Raw genomic sequence first — 11,507 nt, 5'->3', positions numbered from 1 at the left:
CCGTCACAAAGGCTACAACGTCAGCAGAGCTATGCTGACGAGGGGACCGAACGTTCTTGGTCTACGATCTGCGATATGGCTGATCATTCTGTGTTCAGCGGGTATCTATCTATCTGCATGCCATCGTTTTGCCGTGTTCTATATCGTACATCCCCTTCCGCCCCAATAATTATACAAGAGGAAGCAAGTCTGTAGCTTCAACGCAAAAGACGATGAGGCCCATCGTCGCCCATCGGACAACACCCGAAGCTTATACACAAGAATATGCCCTCACAAGAATATGCAGAAAGCCGCCGCTCTCAACAGCCTCCACAACCCCCCACCGCCCCCTAATCACTCCTCCGCACTGACAACCCTCTCCAGAGCCCGGACGGAGATGCGCCTCTCGGGCACGTTGACGTCCTCGAGCCGCACGCGGAACACGTCGCCGGCGCGCACCGACCGCACCGTGACGCCGGCGGCCTCGAGCCCCTCGGGCTCCATGACGGCGGGCCGCTCGAACCAGTCGAGCCGGCCGCGGACGAGGCCGCGCTTGGGCGCCACGCCGAGGACCTCGAACCGGAACTCGCTCGGCAGCTTCAGCTTGCTGCCGTTCCCCGCTGCCGATGCCGAGTCGGCGGCGGGGTGGTCGGGCCACTTCCAGGCCCGCACGAGTGCCTGCAGGATCCACTGGTCCGCGCCGTCGGCGTTGTCGAGCGCGCGCATGGCCCGCTCGCGCACGCGCAGCATGGGCAGGACGTCGTCCTCCATCTGCGCCCTGCTGAACGGCAGGAAGCTCCGGTCGCCGCCGCCGCCGCCGGCAGCGACGACACGTAGGCTCGCGCCCCTGCGCCGCTCCTCGAGCAGCGCGGCCCCGACCTGCCAGTGCACGAGCAGGTCCGCGTACCGCCGCAGCGGGCTCGTCGCCTTGGCGTACGCGTCGGCGCCCATGGTGAAGTGGCGGCCCGGCGCGGCGGCGACGTCGTCGTGGCCGAGCAGCGCGCGCATGGCGCGGGCGTCGGCGTCCCGGGGCCGGCGGCCCGCGCGCAGCGGCGGGTAGAGCACCTCCTCGGCGAAGGCGCGGAGGCGGGCGAGGCCGGGCCCGTCCGCCGCGGCGCGGGGCTGCACGCGGAAGGGGATGGGCACGGCGCGGTCGGCGCACCACCGCGCGGCGACCTCGCCGGCGAGGCGCATCGTGCTCTCGACGAGCGGGTTACTGCTGCTGGTGGTGGCGCTGCTGCCGCCGTACGAGACGCGGATGTACGGGTCGCCGGCGCAGCGGAAGAAGCCGTGGTCCAGCTCGGTCACCTGCGTGTCCGCGAGGGAGACCTGCGCGGTGGGGCGGGGCCAGTACAGCGGCATCGCGCCCTTGGACAGGCGCACGGAGTGCAGGGCCGCGGCCAGCCTCGAGAGGGTTTGCAGGTTGGAGGCGTCCTGGGCGGAGAGCTCGGCTGCGGTGGTCATCTCGCGCTTGGGCGGCCACTCGAGGCTGCGGGGCGTGCCGACTTCAAAGACCTGCTGGGCGATATCCAGGCTGGGGGGTTCGACGCCGCAGACTGCGGAAACCTCGGCGGGCTCGATGTAGATGACGCTGTCGAGGGTTCCTGGAGTGATGTCGTGCTCGAGAACGGCGCCCTCCTCGTTCACCCTCGCGCTGAAGGTCAGGCACGGCCGGTCTGGCGCGAGCGAGAACCTCTCGCGCACGAGATCCCCTGGAAACATGCGCTCAAAATGACCCGGCAGATATGCCGTCTGTGGGACGAGTTTTGCAAACTCGGCAAGGCTGCTGCCCGGCCGGATGCAGGAGCCTGGGTCGGCGACGTGGATATGGATCCAATACTCTCCCGGTGTCTCGGTAGGCTGTATAGATACTGCATCGTCTATATCGGTCGTGCTGGCCGAGTCGATGCAGTACGCAGTAACGCCTTTCCATGCTTTCCGTGTCCCGGCAAATATGTCCTCCTCCAGCACCAGCGAGGCAGGCTGTACCCGGTCAAGACTGCCCTGCCGATTCGGTACAACGCCGGGGATGCGGGTGCTATACCGAGCCTGGATATCCCAGGGCTTGAGATATCCAATTTCTTGCAAGAACGTCCATCCAGTGGAGGCTGTCAGGTACTCTGAGTCTTGGTATCGCTCCACCGCTCTCAAAATGGCCGCTCCAATCCACTGCACGCGCGAGTTGAGAGGATAGTCTTCAAAGCCGGCCCATCTGTGCATGAATTGTATAAAGTTCAGATCCAGAGTAGACCACTGTACTGGCTCAGCATCTTGGGCCTTGTTGAAGGGCCCGAGGACTCCATGGGCCGACCATGATCGAGATCTGCGACTCTGGTCGATTGCTTGCCGGGCCTTGAGCAGAAAGTTGCCCAGGACACTCTTTTCGAGTTTCTGATCCGATATAGAACCCCTGAGCCGCAGATGCTCGTCTAGGAATCTTCGAACTTGAGCCTCAACCCGTTCAGCCCTCTCGACATCACAGCGCGGGCTGATCTCGAACAGATAAGAGCGGTTGTGACCGAGGTCGCTAAGCGGTCGAACAGCGAGGTCGTCGGTGAGGATGGCCTTGTGGACAGCGTACAGGGCCGCGGGCCTGAATTTTCCCTTGGACTTGATATGCCCCGGCAGGAGAGCATTAGCAATCTCATCGAGGGACATATATCTTGCGTCATCTTGTTCCAGGAGCTCGAACGCATTGTCCAACCGCGCGCAGTTGGCCTGGTGAACGGTGTCCGACTCGGCGGCGAAGGCTTGCATCCTGCTGATGAGGTTGGCCCCGACGTTTCTTGACGGGCCCATCTTCAAGTCTTGGAGGGTATTGAGAGTCTCGATCGGGGACTCGACGGAGGGCAGGGCCTCGATGACGGGTCCGAGCTCATCCTCCTTGACAAAGCCGTCGACTTTGAATAATGTGCGGAGCGACTGGCTCGTGAACCATTTGCCCGTGTTGGTGTAGAAGTGGTCGTAGCCGTTGAAGCGACCTAGGCAGACAGCAAGCAGCGCTACTCTCCAAGAGGAAGAGCTAGCCGGCACAGACGCGGTCAGTCTCAATGCTTGTCCGCACAGGATAGCAAGTTGAACAAACTCACCTGACCTCTACCAAGTCACCAGCCTGAACCAACGTGGTGTCACAGCGTACCTCGGCGAGCTCTTCGCCGTCGAACAGGGGTTGGGCGGGGACCTCGTCGTCGTCCAGGTGTACCATGAACGGGCTCACGGTGCGAGTGAGGCTGTTCTCGGGTGCGCCTGGTTTCGAGGCCAGATCTTCCCTTGGCTCTTGGGGGACTTTGGGGTTCTTTGCCTCCCACTCTCGCAACCGCTCCCTGATAGGCCGTATCGGAATGCCATGGGACTTGCGCCTGCCGGCTGGAGGTGGCACTGGCTCGCGATCGACGAAGTTGGAGCTTGGGGATTGAACTGTCGCGAATGTCTTGTAACGTATGCAGTCAGCAGCCAAAGCCCCAACAAATAGTGTATTAGCTTGGCTTACCCTCCGTCTGTAGACGAGCGACGACTTTGTGCTTGGGCTGTCGCATCTCGGGGCGCGGGCTTGATAGCTCGGCCATGCCTGCCCTCGGTAGCTGCGCGCCAGGCAGCCCAGGCAAACGTGGGACGGCCTTGTCCTCTGCATCGTTGCAAGCTCGGATTTCAAAACCCTGCCCGCTTGTCGTGCCTACACCAGGGCTGTTGCTGGCGATGATGCTGGCGACAAACAAAATTGCGTCTTTTGATGCGTTCAGCCTTGGTGGTCTGTGGCGTAAATTGGAGGCAAGGCTGCAGTGAATAATTGTGGCGCCCCTCCAGTGATTGGTCAGAGTCGTTCCGCCCAAATAGTCCACGGGCATTCCAGTCAACCTCATTTCACCTCCTGGCATAGAGTTTACTCCCATGGGACGGGCTTTTGCTTTTCCCAAACGCGGAAAACATTCCAGTCTATTTTTACGTCGCTTCTCTGCATGGGAGCTGACCAATTGCATCTACTGCTTACGAGACACTTTTCCCTTTTTCTGTTTCATCGCTGAGCCAACATGCTCTAGGTCGGTCAGGAACAGCCAGGAACGGTGGCGCCCGCCAGGCGATGGCCAGGCATAGCTTCAAAAGAGCATCCCCCTGCCCCCTCTCTTACATACGTGCTAAAGCCCTCTGTCTCACTCTGAGCCAAGGTAGCCTCCCTCAGGGAGCAATGTGTCCATACCTACCTACTTGTAGGGCAGATCCTGCCCCCCAGGTCTGGTGTAGATGTGGCAGGCTAGCCACCGTCTGATTAAAGGTTTGGCCTCACATTCCAGTGCCGTGCTTCCTGGTGGCAAGTCGCCATCCAGGCCGCGGGCCGTTGCACGTTGATCCGACGACCAGATCGGCCCCTCCGGGAGCTACAGTGGCGCTATCTGCTGGGTCTTTTGTTCGCAAGTTGAGACAAAGTTGGCTGGCTTGTGTGCGAGATGGAATGTGATGGCTCTTGGCACCTGGTATATAAGTCTGGCTGTTGCGAGTAGGAGGGCTCTCTCGGTTTCTCTTCTCGGCCTATTCAACTTTCTTCGAGTCTCTGCGTACCTACCTAGTCTCTTCAAGCTCTAAACTGCCTCCTCCGAAACAAACCACCACGAGACCTACCAGTGACTCTCCCGTGAAGATGGCCTTCCGCTTCGCTATCCTGGCTCTTGCGGCCGTCTCTTCGGTCATGGCCCAGTCGGGGTCCGGTGATGTCACCAGCGACGTCGCTACTGCCACCGCCACCGGCTCTGGTTCCGTTGTTTCGACGACGGTGACAAGCAGCTCTGCCAGCATGTCGAGCAGCGCTGCGGGGACCAGCAGCTCCACGATGGTCATGTCGAGCAGCGGAAGCAGCACCACCGTGACGACTGCGGCCTCGTCGTCGATGCCGCCGTCGTCCAGCATGGTGGTCACGACGTCGTCGACGCCCGGGGGTGGCAACGTCACGCAGACTTCCAAGCCTTCTCAGAGCACCAGCATTCCCGTTTCCGGGGCTTCCTGGAGCGAGGTCCATGTAAGTGCTGTCCACATACGATCAGTCTTGTTTTCAGATCACTAACATCCCATTTAGGCTTCCCTGATCGCCGGTCTGCTGGCTTTGGGCATTGCCTTTCAGTACTAGGGAGGAAAGGAAGCAGGGCTTCAAGGGGTCGGTTTATGAGACCGGGCCCACGTAATGAAATGTAAAACATCGGGCAATGGCAAACATGAGGGACATTGGGAGAATAGGCGCATAACAGCATGTTGCGCTGGCTTGGGAATGGCATCATAAAGGAAGGCATACGAAAGGGTATAATGCACACTATCGGCGGTGTTGGCGGGTCTTTTAGAACATTAGAATCGAATACTAGTTATCGTTTGGGATCACATCATCGCGTTCCTCGACATACACTCGTGCTTCATGCTGTCTGCAAATGTGAATTCTTGAGTTGAGAGCAAGTCATCGGTGCTTTCAGTGAAGTGAAGTGCATCTAGACCTTTCGATCGTCTTGATCAACGGCTTTCCCTGCGGAGATGGACACTGACAGGCCTCTTGTTCGGAAATATTGGTACTGCCAAGACACAGCTTAAACGGCGGCTCCCTGGACGCATCTCGCGAATCTAGACGCTTCTCTGGTAATCGTTGCCTCATTGGAGAGCGTCCCTCGCCGGACGATCCTTCAGGCACGGCAGATAGAGACGTGCCAAGCAAATGAGCGGCAGCCTCTGGAGCACACGCGAGTGGAGTGCTGTGCATGAAATGGGACTGGGACCTCTAATCAGCCATCGCCCTTTTTCGGCGGGCCTCAATCTTGTCTAGGGAAATGGAAAGGCGATCATCTGAAACAACGGGCAGGCTGTGGGCGGTGGTGCTGCCGGCTTAGTAGACGGCGCCAAAGATGGGTAATGCGGGGGGGGGAGGGAGGGAGGGAGGGCGCTGACGAGAGGGCCGTCCGTTTCAACGGACTGGTTCTTTACGATTAGAAGCAGTTGATGAGAAACAGTCAGGCGAGATTGCATCGAAAAGGAGGCGATGGAAGAGTCCGCATGCGCCGCGTCCTTATGAGTTGGCGCGGATGGGTGAGAGGTGGATCTCAGGAAATGAGATGCACCTTAATGGAGCGCGGCTGTGAGCTTGGACAAGGGTCGCTGTCGGTGGCGAGCAGGGGACCCCTGGACTGTCTCTCGTCCAAATGGCTGACCTGACAGGAGCGGTGGGTTGCACACATGCAGGTACAATAGGTACAATACAGGCAGACCTCGAAGGCTGAATCGAGGCAGGATCGCCGGCCGAGATCACCGTCTCCATCTGGCGACCAGGATGCCCAAGGCCTCGATGCTTCTTGGTCCAAAAGCAGAACGGTGCTTCTCCCCTCCCCGAGAGAGTGAGAGGGCAACGCCGTCCGGGGCAGCTTCAATCTTTGCCACCGAAAGCCCATGCACCCAGGTTGCATGGTTGCATGGGAGCTTTCGACCGTCTGGGGTTCGTTGCAGCGCCTGTTACCCTTTGCCAGATTGGCTGCCACGCTGCCAAATTGCCTCGCCCGTAGATGGCATCGCGTGCCCGGCCTGCATAAAGGAGACCACCGCCTTGGGTTCCGTTGGCCGAATGAACAAGAAAGGAGCCTGGCGAGAGAGATGGATGGATGGAGGGTACCTAGGTAGTTAACTAGTTCCTGGCGCCGAGCAAGCGCCCTCGTGACGCACTGATACCTACCAAAACTGGGAGCTGGCCGATGGGTGAGCATCTTCCCGCTTGTCGTCACCGTTGGCGGCTTGGTCTCTGGGCAATCAACGCTTTGTTAACAACGTGTGTGTGTGTGTGCCTCATCTCGGATTTCGTAATGTCGCCTAGCCAATTTCCCGGGTGTGTGACCAGCGGCCAGTGACTGCCCGCTTCTTCTGCCACGCTTCCACCCCGGACAGCGTTTGCTTCCATTCTGGGCCTGCCTCCCGCCCCCCTTCTCGGCGCTTTTGTGCGCCAACAATAGGTCGAAGCTCAATCAAGCAATATCAACAATAATAAACACCGTCCAATGCAAGCGCTTCTTGGTCCGGAGTGGCAGGCAAAAAACCGGGGTATCTCCTTTCGTACCCTACCTTACCTAGGTACCTAGGGACAATCCCTCGTCTGAGAGCCATCGCCTATCAAAGGTCTCCAGGCACCGAATTAAACAATGGGAGGAGGCGTTAGATTTGATAGGAAACCCCCTCCCCACCCAAGAGGAGGCCCAAGAGGAGGAAACGGCCACCGGCGGCCCAGTTGAGGTACCTGCGCTAGCCTCTGGCCGCCTTTTAGCTCTTTAGGTTGGCCCGACTCCACCCAAGACAGCGAATTTACGCCCTGCCCCATCCGACCCAACCAACCGTCACCGCCCAGCTCCAGCGAAAACCCACCTCCGCTCTCGAGGGCAGAGGCAGAAAAGCATCATCCCGTTTCTGGGCTTGCAAGCCACTCAAGTCACCGACCTTTCCCCCTTTCCACTAGGAACCCTAATTTGCTGCTAATTTACGGACTGGTACGGGCACAGCAAAGCAAGATGCATGCGCTTTTCCCCGTCCGTTCCGCTATTCCGTTATTTCATGTTGTCTGTCTGTCGACGAGACCTATGTTGTGCGTGATCTTTGCTGCATCATATCCGTATGGATCCGTGATGGATCCGTGATGGCTATCTCGATAGCAAGCGCTATCCCTTCCGTTCTCATATGTCGTGTGCCAGTGTTCTGCGACAAAGTATTGTGCTTCCAATGCTGTTCTCAAGCGTCAATGCTCGTCAAATTGCCCATCAACGGTACAAGTACATGCTGCTCTCTCTCTCTCCGTACGAGGGCACGGCACCACCGGCCGAGTTGGCACCCTTGATCCTGGTCCCCTGATGAGCTTTTTCCCTTCAAGTACCGCTGCTACCTATCTGGACGAGATGACAAGCTGGACTCGACTGGTGTGCGGTCAGCCTGGCTCGCCTGGCACCTCATCCACTCTGACCGCTGCATGTGCCTCCCACCACCCTGCTCGGACCTTGTCTCTCTTGGCTCTTGGTTGCTGCATGTGGATAAGATCGTAATGAAGCTCCACAACAAGACACCATGAAAAGCAACCATCCAGGGGTCATGGATGTGACCTGCTGTGCACACCCCAGTCACTCTCTGCCCGTTGCAAACTGCCCTCTTCGTCCGGTCTGCCCAAGTGGCGCTCCCATCCCCAAGCACCCCGGCTGCAGGTGAGATGATAATAACGGGCCCTCTGCTCGCTCTTCCCGCCTCTGATCCTTCTCTTTTTCCCTCTCTCTCTCTCCTCACGGGAACGTCTCTGGATGTTGATGCCGCCATCTTGAAAGCTTCATTCGCTTTCGTCCTTCCTTTTACACCCATTCCACATACCGCTTCACTCTTTTAGCGGGCACTCGTTACTCGGAAAAACTAGAAAAATCCAAATATCAAACATTCAGCAGTCAGGATGAAGGGATCGATTGTGGCCGCCGCCGTCGCGGTCCTCGCTGGAAGTGCCAGTGCCCGTTCGCACCAGCACCGCCATGCTCACGACCTGTTCCAGAAGCGTGGCCTGACCACCGGTACTCCTCAGAACCAGAACGAGACCTGCGGTTGCACGACCTACTGGACCACCGTGACTGGTCCCGCCACCCGTACGTCGCCCCGATATTGCCATGCCATGGGGGATCTGATCCGCAGTCCCCGGTGAGAGGTCAAGAGCAGAAAAACTGACATACGCCGCACAGTCTACACTCCTCCTGTCCCCCCTACCACCAGCACGCCTCCTCCCCCGCCGCCCACGTCGACCTTGTCTACGCCCGCGACCGTGCCCACGCCGATCGCCCAGACCTGCCCGACCCCCGGCACCTACACCTTCCCGGCCACCACCGTCACCGTGACCGAGAGCACCACCGTCTGCGGTCCCTCGACCACCAAGGTCCCGACGGGCACCCACACGCTCGGCGGTGTCACGACCGTTGTCACGACCGCCACGACCGTCACTTGCCCCGTGGCCACGACTGAGACCAAGTCCAACGGCGTTGTCACCAGCGTCATCAAGACGACCACCTATGTCTGCCCCGCGGCCGGCACCTACACGATCGCCCCCGTCACCGTCACTGTGACCAAGGAGACCGTCGTCTGCGTCCCCACCGTGACCAGCTACGCTCCTGGTACCTACACCGCTCCCGCCGTCGTCACCACCGTCGTCGAGACCGACGTTGTCGTCTACTGCCCCTTCACCTCGCCTGCGCCTCCTGCTCCCGTCAAGACCACCCAGGCCGCTCCCCCTCCGGCTCCCACCAAGGAGGCTACCCCGCCCCCGGCCAAGGAGACCAAGCCTGCCCCCAAGCCCCAGGGCACCGTCCCCAAGCTCGGCGGTGGTGAGCAGTGGGCTATCACCTACACTCCCTACGGTCCCGGCGGTGTCTGCCGCACCGCTTCCGAGGTCAGCAACGACATCGCCGCGATCAAGAAGTCGGGCTTCTCCACCGTCCGTGTCTACTCGACCGACTGCGACACCCTCCCCAACGTTGGTGCCGCTTGCGAGCAGCAGGGCATGAAGATGATCATCGGTGTCTTCATCAGCCAGCCTGGCTGCGACAACAGCAACCCCGACGTCGCCCACCAGATCCAGGCCATCAAGAACTGGGGCAAGTTCAACCTCGTCGAGATGTGCGTCGTCGGTAACGAGGCCCTGCACAACGGCTTCTGCTCCGCCCAGCAGCTCGTCACCCTGATCAAGGAGGTCAAGGAGGTCCTCGTCTCGGGCGGCTGCAACGCCCCCGTCACCACCACTGACACCGTTGCCGCCTGGCAGGGATCCGGCGTCGCCGAGACCCTCTGCCCCAACGTCGATGTCGTCGCCTGCAACTCGCACGCCTACTTCAACGCCGAGACCACGCCCGACCAGGCCGGCCCCTTCGTCAAGGGCCAGCTCGAGATCGTCAAGGCCCTTTGCGGCGGCAAGGAGGGCTACGTCATGGAGTCCGGCTGGCCCTCCAAGTGCAAGTGCAACGGCGTCGCCTGCTGCAGCCCCCAGGACCAGGCCACCGCCATCTCCTCGCTCAAGCAGGCCATCGGCGGCTCCATCGCCTTCTTCTCCCACACCGATGACGACTGGAAGGAGGATGGCGAGTGCGGTTGCGAGAAGCACTGGGGCTGTGGTTCTCTGTTCTAGTGGATTAAAAAAAGTGCGAAAAAAATTCATGCATGGATATGATGAACGAGACTCGGGGGCCGTGTTCTCTTTCCCACAGCCCCTGACGACAAGTTCGTGCTCTTTTTTTTGCGCTGGAGCCACCAGCCACAACTTCCCCTTTGTCTAAGAATTATTTTTAATCCTTTTGCGACTCGCATCCGACCCCCTCCCCCAAAAATGTGTATATATGAAAGCCTCTTGCAATTACTATCCCGAATATACGCCTAATCCATCCTGTGTGTGGATTTCCTCTCATGTCAATATCTCAAAGCATAGGTGTATATTTACGTTTCATATATACATATATATGAGCTCTCGGTGGTTACCCTTCTTGCATCTCAACAAATGCCCGCTGTCGCTGGCGATCACTTGAGGGAGTTGCCCACCTCTCATCATCATTCATGACGACGACTCTCTATCCCATGTGTTGTAGGTGCTTGTGTGTTCTTTTTCGGTTCTTGGGCTTCTTTCTTTTTCTGGTGCCTTTGACGAAACGAAACTGGGGAAAGCCTCTCTCTCTCGGGGGTCCTGTCTGCTCCGCACGGGAAGAGGAGAAAACTGGTATTATTACTCTTCTGATACATAATGTATGAATCTTATTATTACCATAGCGTCCATTTACGAAACATGCATTGGACTGCCTTAGCATACTTGGACCCCGAGCCTCTTCTGTGTCGTCTGTCCTGGCGCGTCATGCCATGCCTGTCCTGGTGTGTTTGTGTTTGCTTGGGGAGAGAAACAGGGGGAGAGAACGAGAGAGAGAGAGAGAGGGAGAGAGAGAGAGCTCTTCTCGCCGTAACAGGCGTAGACAACAGAACTACGTACAACATATGGGGACGTTTCTGATCATCCGAGAGCTGAGCCCCCAACTCGAGCTGAACTTTTGTTGTCTGTCCCATTGCTGTAGCCTATCACACACATCTATACCAACCAGACATGTTTTGCCGCGCGCGTAAGTCTCAAGGAAGGTGTGGTGGAATAGAAGAGCCAGGTTGGGCTAGAAGGAGGCGAAGCTCTGTCGTGGCGGATTGGATGTTGGTTTTTCCAATTTGCTCAGATCAGATCAGATCAGATCAGTCGGCTCGCCCATTGCCCAAAAAGAAAACCCTGAACGGAGAGAAAATCAACACGATGAGCACCCGGCCGGTCCTGAGGAAGGAAAGGGGCCCGGCCTCCTCTTCTAGGGGGAAGTGGGCAAAAGAGGCGCTGCTGCGCAACGCAAGCAGTCGATATTCCCTGTCCAACATTGTGCTCCCCTCTCGATAGTCAAGCGCTTGGCTCTTCAACTACACAAATGGTCTTCACAAGCTATGCTTATCATGGGTTGTCTTTGGCACAAGGTACAGACAGACAGACAGACAGA

The 11,507-nt window shown here is 58.7% G+C and overlaps 3 protein-coding genes across 3 annotated transcripts; 2 read left to right on the top strand and 1 right to left on the bottom strand.

Moving 5' to 3' along the window:
- Positions 1 to 333: 333 nt before the first annotated feature.
- Positions 334 to 3,869, bottom strand: E0L32_003578 (uncharacterized protein; the record flags this gene model as incomplete). The annotated part of the gene is made up of 3 exons (XM_031137893.1): positions 334 to 3,001; positions 3,069 to 3,396; positions 3,470 to 3,869. 3 exons carry the CDS (start codon positions 3,867 to 3,869, stop codon positions 334 to 336), a joined length of 3,396 nt encoding a protein of 1,131 aa, XP_030998348.1.
- A 743-nt stretch (positions 3,870 to 4,612) lies between these two features.
- On the top strand, positions 4,613 to 5,095 carry E0L32_003577 (uncharacterized protein; the record flags this gene model as incomplete). Its single annotated transcript, XM_031137892.1, has 2 exons — positions 4,613 to 4,987; positions 5,045 to 5,095. 2 exons carry the CDS (start codon positions 4,613 to 4,615, stop codon positions 5,093 to 5,095), a joined length of 426 nt encoding a protein of 141 aa, XP_030998347.1.
- Positions 5,096 to 8,410: 3,315 nt separating this feature from the next.
- Positions 8,411 to 10,123, top strand: E0L32_003576 (uncharacterized protein; the record flags this gene model as incomplete). The annotated part of the gene is made up of 2 exons (XM_031137891.1): positions 8,411 to 8,597; positions 8,691 to 10,123. 2 exons carry the CDS (start codon positions 8,411 to 8,413, stop codon positions 10,121 to 10,123), a joined length of 1,620 nt encoding a protein of 539 aa, XP_030998346.1.
- Positions 10,124 to 11,507: the final 1,384 nt, after the last annotated feature.

The sequence above is a fragment of the Thyridium curvatum genome (assembly GCF_004353045.1).
Source record: "Thyridium curvatum strain D216 chromosome Unknown NODE_16_length_530760_cov_82.129700, whole genome shotgun sequence".
In the NCBI taxonomy this organism is placed as follows: domain Eukaryota; kingdom Fungi; phylum Ascomycota; class Sordariomycetes; order Thyridiales; family Thyridiaceae; genus Thyridium; species Thyridium curvatum.
Note: the sequence above shows the minus strand (reverse complement) of the source record. Positions and strands in the feature narration are given on the sequence as shown.